Genomic DNA, 27,485 nt, shown 5'->3' with positions numbered 1-27,485 from the left:
TTTGCAAGTAGTTGATTCTATCACAACAAAGGTTGAGGTATCAAAGCCAAAGGTGAGGGTTATGTCAGGGTTCTCTTGTAGGGTGCACCATATTTACTACAGACTAAGATATATTGTATATCTAAATACCACAGGCACTGCTCATATTTGCTTGCAGTGCACCTTTTAAAATGTTACATGGTGGAGTACCTAGCTATTAAGTGGATTGGTTAGGCTATCATAGTTAGTTGCGTTATTCGTGGAACAGATAATAATGCCCGCAAACAGAATCAAGTGAAGTAGGATGTCTCTTGCATATGGATCAAAACCTAGATGGGTTGGCAAATGTATTGGCAAAATCGAATTATTGAGTTGGGCTTGTTTGGCACCTTGATCATATTTGGTCTACACAATTAGAAATAGGGCTGAGACGTCAACGGCACAGGGACTGCCTCAGACATAGATATTCAGGCATACCTCTGCCTGAACACTTTCCGCGCGACTCGAGGAAGGAGGGCTCGTGCGCTTATGACACTGGTTGACAAGAGCGCAGTGCGCTGACTGTCCACGGAACAACGAGAGGATGGCTGCTTAGTCCTTGTGGATTTAAATTACCTGTAAGCAGTATCAGCAGGTTGGACAGGACATCCTTACACTATTTCATCCATTGCAGGTAAAAAGTTGCTGATACATCTCTATATTATGTTGTTCAGTGGACATATCTGTGGTTCGGTGGGGATGTTGAAGCAATGACTAGCCTTGTCACAGCAAACTATTATTTTGAATGTTTAAATGCATATTTCAAAATGATACATGCCATCTCAATTTCTCACGCAGGACAATAACATCCTTTAATATCTATGCGTAATAACGATGTAATAAACATACAACGAGATGTGTATCTATTTCTATAGTTTTGTGAATTAATACGTTTTAAATTAGGATTCTGATATAAAATGCTGTGAACTAGTTCATTACTTTGGTTTCTTGCTTCTTTAACTTAAACTGTAAAGAGAGCAGGTTTACCTGCTGCAGCGATGTGGACGGTCAGACTCGGCAAGATGAGAGGCAGAGAGTGCTGCTGATAACGTTATAGTTTTGAGTCTTGTCGAGCGTTAACAAAGTTTTGTTGTACTGTACAGACATGAAACTAGGCTACACAAATTGTTAAAGGGTTACTGTGAATTAGACAGTAGCTTAAGTTTACAGGCAGCTCGGTGGCAAGTACAATTATGTACACCTACTGTAATATAAATACGATATCAAAGCAAGTACTTTGTAATGACACAGTACAATACCGTTAAATGGACTGAATTATACTGTAATTACAAGGGATTGGTGCAAGCAGGTTGGCTGCTAGGTAAAGTGTTTACTCATTACAGTATATTAATGAATATTTGGTGTTTTATATCACTTGCACATCTAGAGGCCTTAACAAAGGGTTCCAAACTTGCAGCGACTACTGGGCAAAACAGACCAAAAGGACATGGCAAAATGCTCAACCATTAAGGTTTAAGACTTGTCCCTATACACTTTAAATTGACGGGCACTATAACCACATAGGAATGGAATTGGTACAGCATTCTCACTCACGGGTGCAACAAATACAGCCTCTTACAAGGCACGCCTCAAAACATTTATGAGCCAGAAACAACTCACTAATGGTCAAAAGGTTTTCGGCTTTCTAAAGATAGGTACTGTATTCTGTGGGATGGAATTACACAGTACCATTAGAAAGACAGGATTCTTTCCCTGCCCTTAACGTTTTCCCACAATGCACCATAAATGACAGTATTCTGCAGTAAAACGTTTCAGAGTATTTTACTGTTGATAATACCCCAAATTACTGTATAATTTACAGTTTTCCGTTACAGTGCAGCTGTACAAAATGTGAGTATATTATTTGGTCAACATCCCGTTGACAGTTTAAAATAGGGAGCTACAAAGGTCAGTTCTAAGTTACACTGACTGACTCAGAGCGCATTGTTTCCGGCCAAAGCAATGCCTGATAGCAGAGTGACCACAACGTCCCCTTTACTTTTCCTATTGTCTGGATATGATTTAGTAATGATAGCTGAGCTCGAGGAGGGGAACCCATTCTGATTCTAGGGTGTCAGGTGTGCTAATCCAGGAGTGAGAGAAGAGTTTTCCCTGTCGTGGAACCCTCACCTGTCCTTGTCAGTCAGGTCAGTGTGCACTTTGCAAGGCTGTCAGAAGGTCATCTTGTCAATGCTGCATGCATTGTGTGTTCGGTCATCACAGCCTATCAGGTTGTTATTGTAGGCCGAGGCTATCCACCCTGTAAGTGTGAGACTTGCGTAACTGATAAATGTATTTGGTTTATCTCATGACAAGAAGACCCCCTTTTGTGAACTGTTGTTTGATAGCATTTTGATTTGCATTTTGATTTGGTTTTACACTAATTCTTCTTGTTAAGGCAGGGGTTCGCAAGCTTTTTTGTCCCATGACCCCATTTTGATATCTGAAAATTATTGCGATGCCAACCATGTGAAAAATAATTATGTAATAACAGCCAATGTTTACTTTTTTTATTTGGGGCTATGGCAGTCAATTTAAAAACATTTTAACAGTATTTATGATTGTCTTCTCAACTCACCATCACATACTTTTAATGTGGGGCCATGCCAGTCAATTGCAAATTAGTCTGACATAATGTGTCTTAACGCACCACCACTAATGAGATGGGTGTGCTTGACGCATGTCGCGTCAGATGTTCTCAAAGTCAGGGGGCGTGGTCGACAGTGCGCACCTCATCTCTGCTGTCACATCCAACCTGCATCGATATTTGGTTTTAATGCAAATCAAATTTTATTGGTCACATACACGTGTTTAGCAGATGTTATTGCAGGTGTAGCAAAATGCTTGCGCTTCTAGCTCCGACAGTGCAGTAATATCTAACAAGTAATATCTAACAATTTCACAACATATACCCAATACACACAAATCTAAGTAAGGAATTAATTAAGAATGAATTAAGAATATATACATATATGGACGAGAGCACTGATGGTGCTTTCAAGACAACTGTGGACTCTGAAAAATACGAGGTCAAATCATGACGTCAGTGATTTTCAGGTCGCAAAGTCGGAAGCTCAAGAAAGAGGCCCAAGTTCCTGAGTTGGAATTCCGAGTTGGATGACCGTTAAAAAAAAGTCCCAGTCGGAGCTCATTTATTTCAGAGTTCCCAGTTGTCTTGAACGCACTGATGTTGGAAGTCGGAGATTTCCGAGTTCCCAGTTTCAAGTTCCCAGTTGTTTTGAACGCGGCATTAATGCTCAGAGGGAGACTGCAGGGTATTCCCTTTGAGTCAGGAACCAAAACTCCTCAGTAGTGACCCGTGAATGCATTCAGTCACATGACATCTGGATCAGCTGTTCGATTTCACTTACCGGCATGACAATTGAACCAGGGTCACAGTCAAACGGATTGGGAAGTAGGTCCCAAAGTGCTCTTCCAAGCGTTGAAGGTGATCAGTCATCGATCGTGTGGGACATTTACAGATGCTGTCTTCTGTTAGAAACATGCACAGCCAAGGGAAGCGGACATGGTTCGCTTTTGAAAGACTCCAATAAGAATTATTTCCTCTGAATCCACTGATTCGGTCACTCATCTGTAGAATGTTTTTCTATTTCTCCTGCATGCTTGTGTTCAGTTCGTTCAGTTTCCCAAATATGTCTGTTACATAGGCAAGGAGACATTTTATTTTCATTACACAGAAAGTCAACCAAGTTTGTTATTTTTACATCCATTGTGAATGACAACAATTCTTCTCTCAATGCGAAAAATCTTTCCAACACTCCCCCTCGATAACCACCAAACCTTGGTGTGAAATAGAGCATTGTCATGCTCTGATCCCATATCTCCACATAGTTTTGCGAACAGGCGTGCGCACAGTGGATGTGGTTTGATGTAGTTTACAATCAAAGTTACCTGCTGCAGTATATCTCTGAGTTCTGTGCTCAGCTCTTTTGCCGCCAGTTGCTCTCGGTGTATCATACAATGCGTCCATATGGCAGAGGGAGACACATTCATAACCAGAGTGCAGAGGCCTGCCCGCCATCCCACCATAGATGGAGCCCCATCTGTGCAAAAGCCCACTAGTCGATCCCATGGAATCTGTTTTTGGTCAATATAGCCACGCAGCACACTGAACATCCCCATGTGCAGTTGCATGCTCGGGAATCGTGAGACAGAACAATATGTCCTCGTGAATAGCATCCCCCGACATGTATAGCGGACAAAATTCAATGCATGGGCATCTCGGAACTCACAGCTAATGTCCATTTGGATAGCATAAGCTGGGGAGTTTTTTAATCGTTTAGTCAGAGTTTCCTTTTGATTGCTAGCAATAGCATACATTATTCGTTTAACAGTGTTATCTGACAAAGGTATTGATGTGAGTTTCTGTGCCTCTGCCTCCACACACATTGTTTTCATCATATCAATTGTGGCCGGTAATATCAAAGTCTCTGCAATAGTGTGTGGTTTCAAGGCTTAACGGGGCCTAACCATTCACCTTGGGAATGATTCAAGTGCAATGGTCAGGTGCAGCCTTTTACCATGATCTAAGGGCGCTCTCTGGTTGAATTGTATCTTTTAGATTTGAATCATTTTCATGTAGAATTTTAAGGTTAACCACATTACAATAATTTTGATACAACGACGATATTATAATATATATATATATCTTTGTATGTATATTTTTTCTCTCTCCGGATTTAGGTAATTCTTCCGGGACATTATTTTCGTATCAGACGACCCCACATGGGGCTGCGACCCTTGGTTTGTGACCACTGTGTTAATGTTCTGTCCAGTGAAAATCTCATTTTTAAAAGTTAATATTCTGTTAACTCATACCTAAATAATGTTGCTGACTCATCCTATACCTGTATTTGTGGCCAAAGCATAAATTGGAGAAAAAACACCTCAAAAACCCCTCCTAAAAGTTGTATCTTAAACAGACCGTTTCAAAAATGCTTGCTATTTCCTCATAGGGGATAATGTCATACTCATGAGGAGGATGAGCTGGCCAATTATCGGTCAACTCACATGAATTTTTTTAATGACCGTTATATTCCCACACCATTCTGTTGTTGGGGCATGCCCCCACACCATTCCAACACAGATAAAAGCTGCTTTTTAACACTTAAATAAAATGTTGGGAAGGAAAACTATTTCACTCATATTGTAAGTAATTATAGATCATATTTAATAGAAATCTTGAAACACTGGACAGTTACTTTAATAATTACTGTGCAGTTTGGCTAATACTGTATGTGCTCACACATTAGACATTTTCTAAAGCTCAAGGGCCTCCCTAAAATCTGAAGTGTCTCCTGAGTGGCGCAGTGCTAGCTGTGCCACTAGAGATCCTGGTTCGAATCCAGGCTCTGTCGTAGCCGGCCGTGACCAGGAGACCCATGGGGCGGCGCGCAATTGGCCCAGCGTCGTCCAGGGTAGGGGAGGCAGGGCCGGCAGGGAGGGAGCTCAGTTGATAGAGCATGGCGTTTGCAACGCCAGGGTTGTGGGTTCGATTCCCACAGGGGGTATGAAAATAAATAAATAATGTAAGTCGCTCTGGATAAGAGTGTCTGCTAAATGACGTAAATGTCATTAGGTCTGGGCCCTATAGGCATGTGCTGTCAACGTGCATTTTATATATTTTGATTGGTTACACTGCGTAAGTTCATTCAGATTCCTTAAGTCGAAATCTGCTATGGAATTGCTATGTGTTTACGCACATCACATACTAGTTTACCTGTAGGGCCCCTGAAATCTGCAATGTCATTAGCACAGGGTCCCTAGAAGGATTCACTGCTACACCACCCTTCCACTCCCTGCCTTGGGGGCCGTCATGTGGTAGATGCGTTTTGGGATGTAGGATGAAAGACAGTGTCCTTGTAGTGTCAACACACTGGGGTCACTTTCACTTGTAAGGTTGTCCTATGACCTATATGCTGTCCCATCGAGTCAATCAATCAAATTTATAAAACCCTTTTTCCATCAGCAGTTGTCACAAAGTGCTTTTACAGTAACGTAGACCCCAAATACTGTGCTTCCTAGAAGGAAGAAAACTTCTTAGAAGGAAGACACCTAGAGGAACCAGGTTTAGAATCACTTTATTCACCAAGTACATTTGCACATACCCGAAATGTGACTTAGTGAATGGGTGCTGCCAGCAATAGTTAATCACACAGACATCACACAGACAGAATACAGACACAAGGTCAACATACAGCATATACTATATAAATACTTTACCTCTACCCACATGTACATATTACCTCAATTACCTCGACTAACCTGTGCCCCCGCACATTGACTCTGTATCGGTACCCCCTGTATATAGCCTCGCTACTGTTATTTTACTGCTGCTCTTTAATTATTTGTTATCTTTCTATTTTTCTTCTTTTTAAATTTTTTACTTATCTATTTTTTACTTAACATTTATTTTTCTTAAAACTGCATTGTTGGTAAAGGGCTTGTAAGTAAGCATTTCACTGTAAGGTTGTATTCGGCGCATGTGGCAAATAACATTTGATTTGATTTGATTTTATAGGTGATTTAGTGATGGTGTACAATTGATCTATACATTAAGAGGAAGGGATGCTGCCATGACAAATACAGCATATACAGGTACAGTGTTGTACATAGTGTAAATGCAGTATAGTGCCGTTATTAGTATAAAATGTATCGGACAAGGTGCAGTGATAGGACAAGGTGCAGTGATAGGACAAGGTGCAGTGATCGGACAAGGTGCAGTGATAGGACAAGGTGCAGTGATAGGACAAGGTGCAGTGATCGGACAAGGTGCAGTGATCGGACAAGGTGCAGTGATCGGACAAGGTGCAGTGATCGGACAAGGTGCAGTGATCGGACAAGGTGCAGTGATCGGACAAGGTGCAGTGATCGGACAAGGTGCAGTGATAGGACAAGGTGCAGTGATAGGACAAGGTGCAGTGATCGGACAAGGTGCAGTGATCGGACAAGGTGCAGTGATAGGACAAGGTGCAGTGATCGGACAAGGTGCAGTGATCGGACAAGGTGCAGTGATCGGACAAGGTGCAGTGATCGGACAAGGTGCAGTGATAGGACAAGGTGCAGTGATAGGACAAGGTGCAGTGATAGGACAAGGTGCAGTGATCGGACAAGGTGCAGTGATAGGACAAGGTGCAGTGTGGTGGTCTATCAGATTCTGACTGTACTGGATAGAGGTTAACAGTACACTATATCTGACCATCACACATATTTGATGACCCTAAGGGCCGCTGAAATGTCATCTCTAGTCCAATGTAATTGTTCCTATCTCGCCTCCCCGATGTGGCCGGTAGCTAGTTTGGGTTGTGGGAGGAAAGACTTGACTCTGTCCACAAAGATTGTTGTGGTCCGTTGAGTTTGCAAGGTAGTTCTAATTGGATCTGGTCTTGGAGATCTAACACTGCACCTCTTTTGAGTGTAATACTGATTTCTGCTGAATAAGCATGTTTTGGGTTTTGAGCATTTTTTTTAACCTTATTTTATTTATTTTCATCCTTTTTTCTCTCTGAGTAAGTTAGAGTCAAACTTTTACAAAGCAGGTAAAACAGAAAACTGGTGTCCTTTTAGGACTGTGTGAGTTTTAGAACTTTACTTTAGAGTTGAGTAGTTTCAGTTAGAGTTGAAGAGATAGTTCTTAGAGTTCAGGAAGCACGGAATGGATGAGAATGGGACCGGGCACAACAACAAAATAAATAGTAAGAATTAATGATGACAATGAATTTACAAATTTTATTACGAAGAATATTTGTCAACGTAGTCTATTGCTTATGTAAAATCATGTTGAATATTTTTTAGATAACCTATAACATAATTATATTATCAGAACAACACCAACATTTAGCAATATTTAGCCATTTATTAAGTTTACTTGCATACAATGTATACGACAAGTACATTAGATGTGTGTGTGTGTTTGTGGACCCATTATATTTATCATTATATCTCCTTTATACTGATTTATAAATTCAATATTACATGTATTTTATTTTCATTAGGTTATTGAACATATATTGTGAATTCACACTACTTTGGTTTCTCTTTTATGCAACAGTTTAGTGGTATCCTGTGTAGATATATTGACCTATAGACCGTTTTGTAGGATCCTGTGTAGATATATTGACCTATAGACAGTTTTGTAGTATCCTGTGTCAATATATTGACCTATAGACAGTTTTGTTGGATCCTGTGTCGATATATTGACCTATATACAGTTTTGTTGGATCCTGTGTCGATATATTGACCTATAGACAGTTTTGTAGTATCCTGTGTCAATATATTGACCTATAGACAGTTTTGTAGTATCCTGTGTCGATATATTGACCTATAGACAGTTTTGTAGTATCCTGTGTCAATATATTGACCTATATACAGTTTTGTAGTATCCTGTGTCAATATATTGACCTATAGACAGTTTTGTAGTATCCTGTGTCAATATATTGACCTATAGACAGTTTTGTTGGATCCTGTGTCGATATATTGACCTATAGACCGTTTTGTAGTATCCTGTGTCAATATATTGACCTATATACAGTTTTGTAGTATCCTGTGTCGATATATTGACCTATAGACAGTTTTGTAGTATCCTGTGTAGATATATTGACCTATAGACAGTTTTGTAGTATCCTGTGTCGATATATTGACCTATATACAGTTTTGTAGTATCCTGTGTCGATATATTGACCTATAGACAGTTTTGTAGTATCCTGTGTCGATATATTGACCTATATACAGTTTTGTAGTATCCTGTGTAGATATATTGACCTATAGACCGTTTTGTAGTATCCTGTGTAGATATAGTGACCAACAGGCAACTTGATATGAATTGAAGTGTAGTGTGTCCAAATTCCACAGAGACCATTCTAATATTAGAACAAGAGGAAGTTCCTTTTTTTTCTTTTTTTATGATTCCCACGGAGACTCCTTCTAATCCTTGGGTCTGCTTATTTAAACTGCCAAACACACAACTGGATGGAATCCCGATGTTTTAAAGCTAACAGGGAATTCAAGTTGCACAGAAGTGAGCACCGAGTCAGAGATAGTCAGGGACTAGATGGAGACCAGCTGGACAGTAGCTTATGTTAGTGAAGATGCACGCACATTTTCCCTTTGAGTGGAGGATAAGCACCATCCGGGATAAGTTCAACAGAGTCCAAGGAGCAATTCACATAGTGCAGTATGTCTAAAAAATAAACAATTCTCAGTTGCAAACTCTCAGATGTCATCTCCTTATCTCCTTCAGTCCCTGGCCTGCCTGGGCAGCTAGCAGGGAGATCAAGAGGGATGATTTCACAGATATAAATGTTGCTTTTGGAAGCTTTAGTTGGATGACCATGGAAAACAAACACTTTACACTTTTAGATATTCTGTTCTTACATAGATGTGGATTACACAAGCGTAAGGGGGGATGAAAGACCTTTCTTAAAGGTGATGAATGTTTTTCCAGAATTTGTTCATTTATATTATTTTGCCAGTATATCATTATTTGATATTCATGCACATTCATGTACCAGATTATTTCTGTGATATGTTGGCTAAAGGTATTCTCCGACTCCCTCACACAGTAATAATTTAGGTCAACCTTAGCAAAATTATCAAGATCTACATTTTGTGTGATTTTGTATTAGAAATAAATACATTCATTATTTAATATTTTCATATAGGACTTTGCAGTCTGGGGGAAATGCATTATTTTCACATGGTACTTTGCAGTCTGTTCCATAGAAGGGAAATGTAACCACATGTATTACCAGGCATCAATGTTGATTTACTCACGTGAGCTATTTTGATCCATAAGGCCTGAAACCAGAAACTCATGATGGAGAACTTTCTGCAGTCCTTCTCATAGAGATAGCTAGAGGACTCTAGAGCCCAAAAGCCAATTTTAGCGCTTTAAACTTGGTGGGACTTCCTATGGGGAAGGATCACTTAATTCCATCCAGGTCACCAGAAGGGATCAGTCAATGAATTATACTTGTGAGCAAACATTCCACAACTGCAGGTGGCAGTAATTCGCCAACCTTGGCTTTATACCTGTTCAAACAAGACACTCCAGGTGGCAGTATGCACACTTCAGTTTGATTACCAAGTCATAGAAGTAATAGAATAACAAAATTGACTACTTAAAAATGGAGAAGGTCTCAATGGTGCTACCTGTGCTCTCACAGATGCTATAATGGAACAGAGACAATGATGCCATGTCTATCTAAGTCTATGGTCCTCCTAGATCCCCTATGCAAGCTGAGTGTGGGCTAATGGCTTATGTCGAGACGTGACTTTTATTAAAATGGTGACTGTTATTTATTGAATCAACTAACTACGTTTAATTGTCACTCGATTAAATTAATCATGTAACAAATAACTAATTAGGAATTTGGGGCACCACGGAAGAAGTTGTTTAACGAGTTACCATCTCCCGAATTAAACTCTTAGAAGATATATATTATATATCGATAACAGTCACTTATTAAATAATTATCTCTTATCAGTCTCATTCTGAACGTCGCATAATCCTTGAACCTGTAAGAACACTAACCTTATTGATGAATCAGCAATACACAAATTGGCTTAATTATTTATTTACTAGCTAACTAAATAATAACACAGAATACAAACACACACACACATAGGTTATTGATTACTAACGTAATACAATGAGAACAGGTCCCTAGTGGACTGGATGAACAATAGCATGCATGCTTGGGTAGAAGGAGGGTCAGGATGGAAGTGAGAGACAGAGATTCAAACTATTGTTGTTACTTTGTAAACTACACTCACAGAAATACAAATGCTTAGAACCCTAATCATTGCTCATTTGTATTAGAAATGCAACATGTATTTACTTGTAGCTGCCCTCGATAGTTGAGTTTGCCCACCAGAGATCCCAATGTCATTGGTAGAGTTTCTGGTCGTAGTGGTGGTTAGACTGGATACTTCAGCGTACCCTGTAGTTCGTAGAGTTGATCTGTTAGAATAGTACTTTTGTACCAACGGTTGTCTGAGAGGGATTGTCCTTCCCAACTCTTGTCTTTAGTGAAAGTTCTCTAGACGACTATACATGCCAGCTGCAGACTGAGATGATAAGGTCTAGTGCATTGTCTTCTTCTTCACCTCATGTAGAGATTGAGAGTTTCAGAGTTTCGCCATTTTGCCATATTCAGCTCGCGCTGCATGTCGGCTGGTCTGTAGAGTTTAACCATTTTGCCATATTAAGCTCGCGCTGCATGTCGGCTGGTCTGTAGAGTTTAACCATTTTGCCATATTCAGCTCGCGCTGCACGTCGGCTGGTCTGTAGAGTTTAACCATTTTGCCATATTTAGCTCGCGCTGCACGTCGGCTGGTCTGTAGAGTTTAACCATTTTGCCATATTCAGCTCGCGCTGCACGTCGGCTGGTCTGTAGAGTTTAACCATTTTGCCATATTCAGCTCGCGCTGCACATCGGCTGGTCTGTAGAGTTTAACCATTTTGCCATATTCAGCTCGCGCTGCACGTCGGCTGGTCTGTAGAGTTTAACCATTTTGCCATATTCAGCTCGCGCTGCACGTCGGCTGATCTGTAGAGTTTAACCATTTTGCCATATTCAGCTCGCGCTGCATGTCGGCTGGTCTGTAGAGTTTAACCATTTTGCCATATTCAGCTCGCGCTGCATGTCGGCTGGTCTGTAGAGTTTAACCATTTTGCCATATTCAGCTTGCGCTGCATGTCGGCTGGTCTGTAGAGTTTAACAATTTTGCCATATTCAGCTCGCGCTGCATCTCTGCTGGTCTGTAGAGTGTCATCCATTTTAAGCCGTGTAGCTTCAGCTTCACGCTTCCTGGTCTAATAGAAATTCAACCATTTGCAACATCCGGCTTATACCATAATCTGCTTGGTCTGAGGTAAATTTCGTCACGAGGGTTTTATACTTCAGTAGGAAAAGGGGGCATTTCATCATGTTTGTGCTCATCTGGGCGTGGCCACTGACTGAGAACAAGTCAATATGGAAAACGATCATCTCATCTAGAATGCTAAAATCACATTGTTATTAAGTATTATTATACTTAATCATTCATTTAATGCAACAATTAGATGCAAACCTCATAACTGGGAAGTGTACACCCCTAGAGATACAGTTATGTTGTTCCACAGTCTTTAATGACATCACAACATAGTAACGAATTCGACGTGATTGTTCTTTAAGTCCCCACCGACCATTTCCCACATTCTTTGTGGTAGAAATATTGTTTCATTATTCACTTTTGGATGTTGGAGTTTTGGCGGGAAGAATCTCTGTGTTGAATCTCTGTGTTAACAAAGGTGTCCTGTCTCCAAATACTTCATGGCAAGGAAGAGAAAGTCTGCACGGTATTTACGACCGGTCATAAAATTGGCCCCCAGGACAGGGGGTGTTCAAACCTTTGCCTAGCCAGCATCTTTGATCCTCAGCCCATGAGGGCAAGTCATGACACTTAGAACAGTGGTATTCAAAGTCAGGGTCATGACCCCAAGTGCGGTGGCGGGGAAATTGAAGTGGGGTTGCCCAAATTCTTATAATTTTTATTGGGGAACAAGTACAGATTATTTTATGGGGCAATATACAAACGTTTTTGAGAAAGATAATTTGAAAAGTTGAGTAAATGTATTTATTGATTCTCATAATTTTGTTAAGAGAGATGAAAAAATGTAAGGTTATTTGTTGATGTTAAAATCTAAATTTACCCATTTTAAGGTTGTGTGGGGTGGGGTCGCCAGAATTTCTGAAGAAAATAATTAGGTTCTGGCGGAAAAATGGGGTCCCCGCTGAAATAGTTTGAATACCACTGGTTTAAATTTACCACAGTCACAACAGGTTTAAGATATACAATATACAATGTATAAAAGATATGCACTGGAAACATTTACATATATTATATGTACCTATACATTTGAACTCATATAGGCCTATTTTATAGCCTACGGAATAGCTTTTTCATCATCTATGGTACTTTTCAACCAACCCAGAATGGATGTGTTGAGACTTGAGAGGTGCACCTTGCTGTTTGTCTTCCCAGGTAGAGCCCACCTGACCCAGGACCTAAACCCATCGGAAGACCCTCTCCGAGAGCCTGGTCAGCAGTCTGGAGAAGCCATGGAGAGGAATGAGAGGTCCACACCCGTCCCTGGCAAAGAGAAAGAGGTGGATATCATCAATATCAAGGGCATCGAGGACATAGGCTATGTCCAGCCGGATTCCATAGTAAGTCGGTCACCTTTAGTTTTCAGCAACTGGCAAATCAAAGTCCATAGCACATAGCATACTGTAGCAGCATGCAAAACATGTGATTCCTGGAAAGAAAGTAGCAGTACAGTAAAGCCAGTGTTGACAGTGGAAAATACCCTCGGTGGTCCTCTGTAGTTGAGTTGGTAGAGCATGGCGCTGGCAGTGGCAACATCAGCATAGTGGGTTTGATTCCCAGGACAACCCATAAGTAAAAAATGTATGCACGCTTGGCCTCCCGAGTGGCGCAGCGGTCATGGCAGTGTTGCAGCGTCACTACAGCCTGGGGTTTGATCCGGCCGTGACCGGGAGTCCCATAGGGCAGCGCACAATTGGCCCAGCGTCGTCCGGGTTAGGGAAGGGTTTTACTTGGCTCATCGCACTCTAGCGACTCCTTGTGGCAGGCCGGGTGCCTGCAGGCTGACTTCGGTCGTCAGTTGAACGGTGTTTCCTCCAACACATTGGTGCAGCTGGCTTCCGGGTTAAGCGAGCGGGTATAAGAAGCGCGGTTTGGCGGGTCATGTTTCGGGGGATGCATGACTCGACCTACGCCTCTCCTGAGCATGTTGCGGTGATGAGACAAGATCGTAATCCCAAATTTGAAAAAGAAAATAAAGGGTAAAAATATATAAAAATAAATGGCATATATTATATATTATAATTGATTAGTGTGCCCAATCTCAAATTTAGATCACAGTGAGGATACCTCATTGTTTGTTTGCTTTTGTTCTGGGGCCGTATGTATCAAGCATCTCAGAGTAGGAGTGCTGATCTAGGAAATACATTCTGTCTCAGCTGTCTTAGCTATAATCTACATATTTCTCTACTCTGTCTGCATACGTACCACTCTTAACTGACTGATATAACGTGAAACGATGTCTGCTAGGTGTTGGATATTTTGGGTTGATGTAGACATGGAACAGTTCCGTAACAAGCCATTTGGGAAATGCTGGCTGAAGTTAATTAGTTGTTTGGCCTACAGGTAGTTTGGTAGACTTTTTATGGTCATCATTGAGAAAATGTATTGGCAGGGTTGGGGAGTAACCGATTACATGTAATCAGTTACATGTCATCAGATTATAAAAAACTGTAATCAGTTACGTTACCAGCTAAAATATTGTAATCATATTATGTCCTATGCTAGCTGTATACAGTAATGTCTTAGGCTAGCTGTATACAGTAATGTAATACATTTACATTTACATTTTAGTCATTTAGCAGACGCTCTTTTCCAGAGCGACTTACATGAGCAATTAGGGTTAAGTGCCTTGCTTAAGGGCACATCGACAGATTTTTCACCTAGTCAGCTCTGGGATTAGAACCAGCGACCTTTCGGTTACTGGCACAACGCTCTTACCCACTAAGCTACCTGCCGCCCCATTACTGTATACAGTAATGTCCTAGTCTATCAGTATACAGTAATGTCCTAGTCTAGCTGTATACAGTAATGTAATAGTCTAGCTGTATACAGTAATGTAATAGTCTAGCTGTATACAGTAATGTCCTAGGCTAGCAGTATACAGTAATGTCCTAGGCTAGCAGTATACAGTAATGTCCTAGGCTAGCTGTATACAGTAATGTCCTAGGTTAGCAGTATACAGTAATGTCCTAGTCTAGCTGTATACAGTAATGTCCTAGGCTAGCTGTATACAGTAATGTCCTAGGCTAGCAGTATACAGTAATGTCCTAGGCTAGCAGTATACAGTAATGTCCTAGGCTAGCAGTATACAGTAATGTCCTAGTCTAGCAGTATACAGTAATGTCCTAGTCTAGCAGTATACAGTAATGTCATAGGCTAGCAGTATACAGTAATGTCCTAGGCTAGCAGTATACAGTAATGTCCTAGGCTAGCAGTATACAGTAATGTCCTAGGCTAGCAGTATACAGTAATGTCCTAGGCTAGCAGTATACAGTAATGTCCTAGGCTAGCAGTATACAGTAATGTCCTAGGCTAGCAGTATACAGTAATGTCCTAGGCTAGCAGTATACAGTAATGTCCTAGTCTAGCAGTATACAGTAATGTCCTAGGCTAGCAGTATACAGTAATGTCCTAGTCTAGCAGTATACAGTAATGTCCTAGTCTAGCAGTATACAGTAATGTCCTAGTCTAGCAGTATACAGTAATGTCCTAGGCTAGCAGTATACAGTAATGTCCTAGTCTAGCAGTATACAGTAATGTAATAGTCTAGCTGTATACAGTAATGTCCTAGGCTAGCAGTATACAGTAATGTCCTAGGCTAGCAGTATACAGTAATGTCCTAGGCTAGCTGTAAGGACTTTCCTAGCTGTATACAGCACTCAGCTTGGAGTAATGGGGAGTGTCCTGGGATAGCTGTATACAGTAACACTAAACATTGGGGTGATCTGACCACATCCTTATGTTCCCTAGACCTGTGAGAAGTGAACTTTGCCTCAGCTTCCTGCGTGGAGCAGACTGAGACATGTTTTCCTCTGGGACCACTCGCTGGTTTACAAGGCTGCTCTTGTTATGTTTATTAGTTAGCTGTGTATTTGTTTCACGTTTTTAGTAGCTAAAAATAAATCGTCCCTGGATGCTATTTTTCTGAGTTATGCAATGTCACAACATTTTAACATTCAGTCCAGATTTTTTGTTGTTGTTGTGGCTATTAACTAGTAGTTGACAAATATAGTTTTACTTTTGTTGGCTATCTTCTATTACTAACCTTAATTTGTTTTTGTAATAACAAGGCTCATCTGTAAAAGAGACCTTGGTCTCAGCATGACTCCCTGTCAAAATAAAGGTTAAATTAGAAACAAAAAATATATGTTTTAAGTGCGAAGTGGGCGTTGGTCTGAAACTGAAAAATAAAGGACATTCACCAGCACCACAGTGCCTACTTCACCCATGCTCTACCAAGGTTTTCCAGCACACAGCTTTGACCTATTGCAGTAGCTGTGTTGGTCTATTGTATATCCCCCCTCAAGCCGATACCACGACGGCCCTCAAGGAACTTCACTGGACTTTATGCAAACAGGAAACCATATATCCTGAGGCTGCATTTGTTGTAGCTGGGGATTGTAACAAAGCACATTTGAGAAAAAGGCTACCTAAATTCTGTCAGCATATTGACTGTAGCACTCGCGCTGGAAAAACACTAGATCACTGCTACACTAATTTCCACTATGCATACAAGGCCCTTCCCCAACCTCCTTTCGGCAAATCTGACCACGACTACATTTGTTCCTCCCTTCCTATAGGCAGAAACTCAAACAGGAAGCACCCATGCTAAGGACTATTCAATGCTGGTCTGACAAATCGGAATCCACACAAGATTGATTTGATCACACGGACTGGGATATGTTCCGGGTAGCCTCTGAGAATAATATAGACGTATACGCTGATTCAGTGAGTGGGTTTATAAGGAAGTGTATAGGAGATGTCGTACCCACTGTGACTATTAAACCCTACCCTAACCAGAAACTGTGGACAGATGGCAGCCTTCGGGAAAAACTGAAAGCACAAACCACCGCATTTAACCATGGCAAGGTGACGGGGAATATGGCAGAATTCAAATAGAGTGGTCGCCCCTTCGCAAGGCAATCAAACAGGCAAAACGTCAATATCGAGACAAAGTGGAGTTGCAATTCAATGGCTCAGATATGAGACGTATTTGGCAGGGTTTACAAACAATCACGGACTACATTAGGAAAACAAGCCACGTTGCGGTCATCGACGTCTTGCTGTCAGACAAGCTAAACAAGTTCTTTACCCGCTTTGAGGATAACACAGTGCCACCGACGTGGCCAGCTACCAAGAACTGTGGGCTCTCCTTCTCCGTGGCTGACGTGATTAAGACATTTAAACGTGTTAACCCTTGCAAGGCTGCCGGCCCAGGCGGCATTCCTAGCCGCGTCCTCAGAGCATGCGCAGACCAGCTGGCTGGTTTGTTTACGGACATATTCAATCTCTCCCTATCCCAGTCTGCTGTCCCCACATGCTTCAAGATGGCCACCATTGTTCCTGTACCCAAGAATGCAAAGGTAACTGAACTAATGACTATCGCCCCATAGCACTCACTTCTGTCATCATGAAGTGCTTTGAGAGACTAGTCAAGGATCATTTCAGCTCCACCTTACCTGTCACCCTAGACCCAGTTCAATTTGCTTACCGCCCCAATAGGTCCACAGACGATGCAATCGCCATCACACTGCACACTGCCCTATCCCATCTGGACAAGAGGAATACCTATGTAAGAATGCTGTTCATTGACTATAGCTCAGCATTCAACACCATAGTACCATCCAAGCTCATCATTAAGCTTGAGGCCCTGGGTTTCAATCCCGCCCTGTGCAATTGGGTCTTGGACTTCCTGACGGGCCGCCCCCAGGTGGTGAAGGTAGGAAACAACATCTCCACTTCACTGATCCTCAACACTGGGGCCCCACAAGGGTTTGTCCTCAGCCCCCTCCTGTACTCCCTGTTCACCCATGACTGCGTAGCCATGCACGCCTCCAACTCAATCATCAAGTTTGCAGACGACACAACAGTAGTAGGCTTGATTACCAACAAAAATGAGACAGCCTACAGGGAGGAGGTGAGGGCTCTCGGAGTGTGGTGTCAGGAAAATAACCTCTCACTCAACGTCAACAAAACAAAGGAGATGATCGTGGACTTCAGGAAACAGCAGAGGGAGTACCCCCCTATCCACATCGATGGGACAGCAGCGGAGAAGGTGGAAAGTTTTAAGTTCCTCGGCGTACATATCACTGACAAACTGAAATGGTCCACCCACACAGACAGTGTGGTGAAGAAGGCGCAACAGTGTCTCTTCAACCTCAGGAGGCTGAAGAAATTTAGCCTGTCACCTAAAACCCTCACAAACTTTTACAGGTGCGCAATTGAGAGCATCCTGTCGGGCTGTATCACCGCCTGGTACAGCAACTGCACCGCCCACAACCGCAGGGCTCTCCAGAGGGTGGTGCGGTCTGCCCTCCAGGACACCTACAGCACCCGATGTCACAGGAAGGCCAAAAAGATAATCAAGGAAAACTACCACCCGAGCCACTGCCTGTTCACTCCGCTATCATCCAGAAGGCGAGGACAGTACAGGTGGATCAAAGCTGGGACCAAGAGACTGAAAACCAGCTTCTATCTCAAGGCCATCAGACTGTTAAACAGCCATCACTAGCACAGAGGCGCTGCTGCCTACATACAGACTTGAAAATCACTGGCCACTTTAATAAATGGAACACTAGTCACTTTAATAATGCCACTTTAATAATGTTTACATATCTTGCATTACTCGTCTCATATGTATATATTGTATTCTATACTATCGTAATAATGTTTACATATCTTTCATTACCCGTCTGATATGTATATACTGTATTCTATACTATCGTAAAAATGTTTACATATCTTACATTACCCGTCTCATATGTATATACTGTATTCTATACTATCGTAATAATGTTTACATATCTTGCATTACCCGTCTCATATGTATATACTGTATTCTATACTATCTATTGCATCTTAGACTATGCCCCGCTGACAATGACATTGCTCATCCATTTATTTATATATTCTTATTCCATTCCTTTACTTAGATTTGTGTGTATTAGATGTCGTGGAACTGTTAGATATTACTTGCTAGATATTACTGCACTGTCGGAACTAGAAGCACAAGCATTTCGCTACACTCGCAATAACATCTGCTAAGCATGTGTATGTGACCAATACATTTGATTGGATTTGATTTGAGGCAGGTTGCTTAGGATTCAAACCTCCTCAAACAGCCTAATTCATACTCTTCAGAGCAGTGTCGGTCGGTGCCATTTAAAGATGAGGGAGGACAATTTTATTTGAATGAGCATGGCCTTATTTCTATTACAGCATATTGGATGACTGTCATTCATATTCCATTCACCCAGTTCAATGTAACAGCGATAGATTTAGGCTACTACATTATACTCAAATTTTCCCTATAACCATCATGAGATTGCTCCAACCTAGCCTATGAAGGAAAGTTTACAACGTAGGTGCAAACAGGTCTACATTAACATTTGAGGCAACAGACAGTGACATATGGACAGACAGTGACATATGGACAGACAGTGACATATGGACAGACAGTGACATATGGACAGACAGTGACATATGGACAGACAGTGACATATGGACAGACAGTGACACATTCAAAACCGCCTTGCACACTCTTGCCTGCATCTAGCTGATCTTGGGTGTAATCATTAGTCCAACAGTTGCAAACGAGAGTTTCTATTGGACAAATTCAGGTATGTTTATCCCCGTTTCGTTCCGTTTGCTTCCGTTTAATCAACTTTTTTTCAACAGAATCGGCGGAATAAATACACCCCTGATCTTGAAATACAGAAATATCTAATTGACATAAGTATTCACACCCCTGAGTCAATACATGTTAGAATCACCTTCGGCAGAGATTACAGCTGAGAGTCTTTCTGGGTAAGTCTCTAAGAGCTATGCACAACTGGATTGTACAATATTTGCACATTATTTAACTCCTTCAAGCTCTGTCAAATTCGTTGTTGATCATTGCTAGACAACCATTTTCAAGTCTTGCAAAGACATAACACTTTGTATTCAGGACATACAGTTGAAGTCGGAAGTTTACATACACTTAGGTTGGAGTCATTAAAACTCGTTTTTCAACCACTCCACAAATTTCTTGTTAACAAACTATAGTTTTGTCAAGTCGGTTAGGACATCTACTTTGTGCATGACACAAGTAATTTTTCCAACAATTCTTTACAGACAGATTATTTCACTTATAATTCACTGTATCACAATTCCAGTGGGTCAGATGTTTACATACACTAAGTTGACTGTGCCTTTAAACAGCTTGGAAAATTCCAGAAAATTATGTCATGGCTTTAGAAGCTTCTGATAGGCTAATTGACATCATTTGAGTCAATTGGAGGTGTACCTGTGGATGTATTTCAAGGCCTACCTTCAAACTCAGTGCCTCTTTGCTTGACATCATGGTAAAATCAAAAGAAATCAGCCAAGACCTCAGAAAACAAATTGTAGACCTCCACAAGTCTGGTTCATCCTTGGGAGCTATTTCCAAATGCCTGGAGGTACCACGTTCATCTGTACAAACAATAGTATGCAAGTATAAACACCATGGGACCACGCAGCCGTCATACGCTCAGGAAGGAGACGCGTTCAGTCTCCTAGAGATGAACGTACTTTGGTGCAAAAAGTGCAATTCAATCTCAGAACAACAGCAAAGGACCTTGTGAAGATGCTGGAGGAAACAGGTACAACATTTTCTATATCCACAGTAAAACGAGTCCTATATCGACATAACCTGAAAGGCCTCTCAGCAAGGAAGAAGCCACTGCTCCAAAACCACCATAAAAAAGCCAGACTACGGTTTGCAACTGCACATGGGGACAAACATTGTACTTTTTGGAGAAATGTCCTCTGGTCTGATGAAACAAAAATAGAACTGTTTGGCCATAATGACCGTCATTATGTTTGGAGGAAAAAGGGGGACGCTTGCCAGCCGAAGAACACCATCCCAACCGTGAAGCACCGGGGTGGCAGCATCATGCTGTGGGGGTGCTTTGCTGCAGGAGGGACTTGTGCACTTCACTAAATAGATGGCATCATGAGGAAGGAAAATTATGTGGATATATTGAAGCAACATCTCAAGACATCAGTCAGGAAGTTAAAGCTTGGTCACAAATTGGTCTTCCAAATGGACAATGACCCCAAGCATACTTCCAAAGTTGTGGCAAAATGGCTTAAGGACAACAAAGTCAAGGTATGGGAGTGGCCATCACAAAGCCCTGACCTCAATCCTATAGAAAATGTGTGGGCAGAACTGAAAAAGCGTGTGCGAGCAAGGAGGCCTACAAACCTGACTCAGTTACACCAGCTCTGTCAGGAGGAATGGGCCAAAATTCACACAAATTATTGTGGGAAGCTTGTGGAAGGCAACCCGAAACGTTTGACCCAAGTTAAACAATTTAAAGGCAATGCTACCAAATACTAATTGAGTGTATGTAAACTTCTGACCCACTGGGAATGTGATGAAAGAAATAAAAAGCTGAAATAAATCATTGACATTTCACATTCTTAAAATAAAGTGGTGATCCTAACTGACCTAAGACAGGGAATTTTTACTAGGATTAAAAGTCAGGAATTGTGAAAAACTGAGTTTAAATGTATTTGGCTAAGGTGTATGTAAACTTCCGACTTCAACTGTACAGCTGATTTTTTTGCCACATTGTTTTGCAGTTTTACTTTATTGCTTTATTGCAAATAGGATGCATGTTTTGGAATATTTTTAGTATGTACAGGCTTCCTTCTTTTCACTCTGTCATTTAGGTTAGTATTGTGGAGTAACTACAATGTTGTTGATCCATCCTCAGTTTTCTCCTATCACAGCCATTAAACTCTGTAACTGTTTTAAAGTCACTATTGGCCTCATGGTGAAATCCCTGAGTGGTTTCCTTCCTCTCCGGCAACTGAGATAGGAAGGATGCCTGTATCTTAATAGTGACTGGGTGTATTCATACACCATCCAAAGTGTAATTAATAACTTCACCATGTTCAAAGGGATTTTAAGTCTGATACAAAAAAAACATTAATCTACCAATAGGTGCCCTTCTTTGCGAGGCATTGGAAAACCTCCCTGGTCTTTGTGGTTGAATCTGTGTTTGAAATTCCCTGCTTGACTGAGAGACCTTACAGATAATTGATCTGTATGTGTGGGGTACAGAGATGAGGTAGTCATTCAAAAATCATGTTAAACACTATTATTGCACACAGAGTCAGTCTATGCAACTTATTATGTGACTTGTTAAGCACATTTTTACTCCTGAACTTATTTAGGCTTACCATAACAAAGGGGTCGAATACTTATTGACTCAAGATTTTTCAGCTTTTCATTTTTTATTAATTTGTTAACATTTCTAAAAACATTGTAGTGGCTGAAAACCCTTGGGATAAGACAAAATGTATTGGGTTCCCTTGGGTTCTCTAGAACAAGCCTACTACTATCTGGCTACCAGTTGCGCAGCAACCCAAGTACTTTGGACCGTGTTTTAAAACTTGTAGATTAGGCAGAAAAAGATGTTAGCATTGTCAGAAATGCTACAAAAAAGTAGTGCAACGGTGATTCTCTATTGGCACGTGAGAGCGATAAATTATACATTTAATCAAAACTGTTGCACCTACAAACGTATTCATTCCAACAAATGTTAAGTCCGATGGTCACCGTATGGATGCTATAGTCTCGTTTTAATCAGACGTCAAGAATTTGAGCTAGGTGGTCACAATACATTTTATTTTTTCCTAATGCTAACGACCCTGACATAAAATCTGGTATGTGGTTCTCGGTAATGGCTGAACGGATCATGACGAGAGGCGGGGAGTGTGTTGTGTAACTCCAATAAAGGTCATTTGCAAAGTTTAATCGACATTGGTGTCATGTTGGCTTAGATGTGATGGTAGAAAAATTAGAATTTAACATTGAGCATCAATCAATCCCTACTTATTGTGGGGTTGTTGCCCCCACCTGTTGGAATTTACTTAAAATTTCACTTGAAAACACAATAACTAATTGACATCGTTAATCACTGTAATATTTTGTGTAGATGTTTCTATTACTCCAACTGATCTTATGAATATGCATTAGAAGTGTTTAATCCCCCCTTGTTCAATACCGCTTATCCAGTGCCACATCTGAAGTGGTGCACCATCTCTGTGTTGCGATGACACATTCTCTCGCTGAGGACCCTCTCAGGGGAATGTTTGTATTGGTTGGACCAATGTTTACGTTCTAATGAAATGAAACGCAGCTTAACCTTGACCTCTGAATGACTAGCAGACCCTGAAAAAGATGGGAATATCTGCTATAGCTTTGATATGTAATGAGAGATTGGGAAATGAGAGGGCACCTTGTCGCGTTCAGATCAAGTCTAATATTAGCTACTTGGCATCTCAGACTCTTCTCGAGTAACAAGTACTAGGTCTTGTAGCAGCAAGACCTTGGGCTTGGTTCAACCCTGTGGACGGTGACAGAGAGAGCGGGAGAGAGAAAGAGAGACAGGAAAAGCCAGAGAGAGAGAGAGCTCTATTTAATAGCAGTAGTATGTGGCAGCGTTCGCCTAGTGATGGGAAGATGGCAGGAGAAACACCAGAGAGTTCAGGGACTTCACTGCTTCATGACGCAGCAGCTACAGCTAGCAAGCACAGGCACTTCTTAAAGGATGTGATTTTTCACGGCAAATTTCAGGTGAGTGGAATGACGAAGATACAGTATGTATGGATTTATATAATGGGTTTACATACTAGGAGACTGAGACTAAATATCTCAGGGGGAAAGCTTCATCACATAACAGTTTGTTTTTATAGTAAAGATAAGTTTGGCAGTTATTTCACTTGCTTTTAAAGTTTGATTTGTTGGAAAATAATAGGTGGAAGTATGTTTGTTGAGTGTAAATGTAGTTTAAAAACCTACTTACACATCAAGTTGGTTAAGTAATAGCCTGAATACATATATTCTGCCTTTTGTTAATCCATCCTTTATAACTTTTTTGCCAGGTTTTTATCTCAATATAGTTGAGAAATGGCTTGACCTGGTTTGGCAGTTTGTAGAGAGATAATTATCATGTAGGCTAAAAACAGAACAAGTATCTGCTGTAGACGTCTGACACGTTTTACTGTCTTGTTCCAAGGCGCGGAGTTAGTCTCAGCACAGAGGGGGCGGGGTGTTCTCGAGGGGCCCGTCTGACCAAATCATTTACAAAAATGAATAGCTGATATGGCCTATCATAAATGCAAATTGCAAATTAGGCTGTTAGGCAGTCAGCCGCTGAAAATAAATGTGACCAGTCATGATTATCAGTCTATAGGGAATTAAATTGGCTCGTGTGTATTTTCATACAGAGCCTAGTTTGAGCAGAATATCACCTGTTGCGCAGCGAGAGATCACAATCACAGCTCATCAAATCACATTTTATTTGTCACATTGAGGGAGAGGTTGTTGTCCTGGCACCACACTGCCAGGTCTCTGACCTCCTCCCTATAGGATGTCACATTGTTGTCGGTGATCAGGCCTACCACTGTTGTGTCGTCAGCAAACTTAATGATGGTGTTGGAGTCGTGCTTGGCCACGCGGTCGTGGGTGAACAGGGAGTACAGGAGGGGACTAAGCACGCACCCCTGAGGGGTCCCCGTGTTGAGGATCAAACATGTGTTCTTATACGCCCACTCATTGCGCAATATTTCTACATGCAACAGAGTTTTGATGTCCACTGTTAAAAAGAGGAAGATCCTAGTTTTCCATTGCTACTGTAGGCTAATTATTTCTCAACTCTTGATATTAAGCAACAACCAATCGAGTGCAGGCATATGGTAGGCTATCATCAGCAACCTTGCAATCTGAGCTGGAGGCAGTCTGCATGTTGAAAACATATACTGTAGGTAACAAACTAATTTATGACGTGCGGCCCCACCCCACTTCCGGCTAGCTAGCTGCCACAGAGAACTTAACTAATTGATAATAAAAGCAGCGATAGAGGAGAGTGGGGTAATTTAAGTTGAGCCCCGCTTGTTTCTAGGAAACCATACACAAAATCTATTATTTTACCAAATATTTAGGTAGAGGTCATCATTTCATTAAGTACTGTATGTGAAGGAAGATCCACATGAAAAAGGTGGTTTTTTATTTATTTATTTTATTTAACCTTTATTTAACCAGGTAAGCCAGTTGAGAACAAGTTCTCATTTACAACTGGGACCTGGCCAAGATAACGCAAAGCAGTGCGGTAAAAACAACAACAACACAGAGTTACATATGGAATAAACAAAATGTACAGTCAAAAACACAATAGAAAATCTATATACAGTGTGTGCAAATGTAGTAAGTTATGGAGGTAAGGCAATAAATAGGCCATAGTGCAAAATAATTACAATTATAATTTAGTATTAACACTGGAGTGATATATGTGCAGAAGATGATGTGCAAATAGAGATACTGGGGTGCAAATGAGCAAAATAAATAACAATGTAAATAACAATATGGGGATGAGGTAGTTGGGTGGGCTAATTACAGATGGGCTGTGTACAGGTGCAGTGATCGGAAAGCTGCTCTGACAACTGATGCTTAAAAATAGTGAGGGAGTAAAGTGTCTCCAGCTTCAGAGATTTTTGCAGTTCGTTCCAGTCATTGGCAGCAGAGAACTGGAAGGAATGGCGACCAAAGGAGGTGTTGGCTTTGGGGATGACCAGTGAGATATACCTGCTGGAACGCATACTACGGGTGGGTGTTGCTATGGTGACCAATGAGCTAAGATAAGGTGCGGATTTGCCTAGAAGTGATTTATAGATGACCTGGAGCCAGTGGGTTTGGCGACGAATATGTAGTGAGGGCCAGCCAACGAGAGCGTACAGGTCACAATGGTGGGCAGTATATGGGGCTTTGGTGACAAAACGGATGGCACTGTGATAGACTACATCCAATTTTGCTGAGTTGTAAGCAAGTTAGGTCCAAAAAAATGATTTTCACCAAGTCAAATGAATGTATTGTGTTAGAGGTTTCATGATGCTTGTATCTAAACCAAAGTAGACAATTTTAAGATTGTTCTATACTTCCGCTGGAGTCTCTATAACCTTCAATATGAGGTCCTAAACCTAGCATGAATGTGTATCGTTGTAGCTGTGTGGGCTAATATAGTCAAAATGTGTGCCTTTGGGTAAGTTGAGCCAATGGTTGAGCCAATGTCAAGTTGAGCAAATTGAAGTGTTTTCTTCCCAGGCATAATGCAAGGCGTTATCTCTGGGGTATGAGGTAACAACAGGGCCTGGCCTATGTTAAAAGTGTTTTAAAAAGTACAAGTGTTTGTTGGGTGTTAAGCCTCTGTTAAAAGATGCTTAAAATTATTAAAAGACAAAAAAGCGATTGTGATTGTCTTGAATTGTGTTTGGGAAATAAAGATAGACATGGTTTTAAAAAGTTAGTGGTAATATTTCATGCAGTACAGAAATGTGAAGGCAGCTTAACTTTCCCTGTCCTGTGGCTCAACTTACCCCATACCCGGGGTATGTTCTGCCAAGAGACCACTTTTTTTGGACAGCTATGTTTTCAAAACTATAAAGTTTACATGAATTCTGATTATTTCCATGGATACACAACATCCTTAAATATACACTGAGTGTACAAAACATTAGGAACACCTGCTCTGTCCATGACATAGACTGACCAGGTGAATCCAGGTGAAAGCTATGATACCTTATTGATGTCACTTGTTAAATCCACTTCAATCAGTGTAGATGAAGGGGAGGAGACAGGTTAAAGAAGGATTTTTAAGCCTTGAGACAATTGAGACATGGATTGTGTATGTGTACCATTCAGAGGGTGAATGGGCAAGACAAAATATTAAAGTGCCTTTGAACGGGGTATGGTAGTAGGTGCCAGGCACACCGGTTTGAGTGTGTCAAGAACTGCAACACTGCTGGGTTTTTCATGCTCAGTAGTTTCCGTGTGTATCAAGAATGGTCCACCACCTAAAAGACATCCAGCCAACTTGAAACAGTGGGAGGCATTGGAGTCAACATGGGCCAGCATCCCTGTGGAATGCTTTCGACACCTTGTGGAGTCCATGCCCCGACGAATTGAGGCTGTTCTGAGGGCAAAAGGGGGTGCAACTCAACTTGAGGAAGGTGTTCCTAATATTTTCTACTCTCAGTGTATGTACAGTGGGGAAAAAAAGTATTTAGTCAGCCACCAATTGTGCAAGTTCTCCCACTTAAAAAGATGAGAGAGGCCTGTAATTTTCATCATAGGTACACGTCAACTATGACAGACAAAATGAGAAGAAAAAAATCCAGAAAATCACATTGTAGGATTTGTAATGAATTTATTTGCAAATTATGGTGGAAAATAAGTATTTGGTCAATAACAAAAGTTTCTCAATACTTTGTTATATACCCTTTGTTGGCAATGACACAGGTCAAACGTTTTCTGTAAGTCTTCACAAGGTTTTCACACACTGTTGCTGGTATTTTGGCCCATTCCTCCATGTAGATCTCCTCTTGAGCATTGATGTTTTGGGGCTGTCGCTGGGCAACACGGACTTTCAACTCCCTCCAAAGATTTTCTATGGGGTTGAGATCTGGAGACTGGCTAGGCCACTCCAGGACCTTGAAATGCTTCTTACGAAGCCACTCCTTCGTTGCCCGGGCGGTGTGTTTGGGAT

General features: G+C 41.2%; 1 protein-coding gene across 6 annotated transcripts in view; it reads left to right on the top strand.

The window, feature by feature from the left end:
• Positions 1-505: 505 nt before the first annotated feature.
• The window catches only part of LOC121531645 (anoctamin-1), a 92,036-nt gene continuing 65,056 nt past the window's right edge, over positions 506-27,485 (top strand). For 5 of the 6 annotated variants that reach the window (XM_041836996.2, XM_041836993.2, XM_041836995.2 and 2 more), the window contains exon 1: positions 23,320-23,521. In XM_041836996.2, coding sequence (XP_041692930.1) covers positions 23,378-23,521 — 144 coding nt within the window. In that variant the 5' untranslated portion in view covers positions 23,320-23,377. Of the gene's footprint in view, positions 653-13,065; positions 13,251-23,319; positions 23,522-27,485 lie in introns of those variants that run through there. The other variant, XM_041836994.2, reaches the window with a different exon arrangement.

This window comes from Coregonus clupeaformis, chromosome 19, assembly GCF_020615455.1.
Source record: "Coregonus clupeaformis isolate EN_2021a chromosome 19, ASM2061545v1, whole genome shotgun sequence".
NCBI classification, from domain to species: Eukaryota; Metazoa; Chordata; class Actinopteri; order Salmoniformes; family Salmonidae; genus Coregonus; species Coregonus clupeaformis.
Note: the sequence above shows the minus strand (reverse complement) of the source record. Positions and strands in the feature narration are given on the sequence as shown.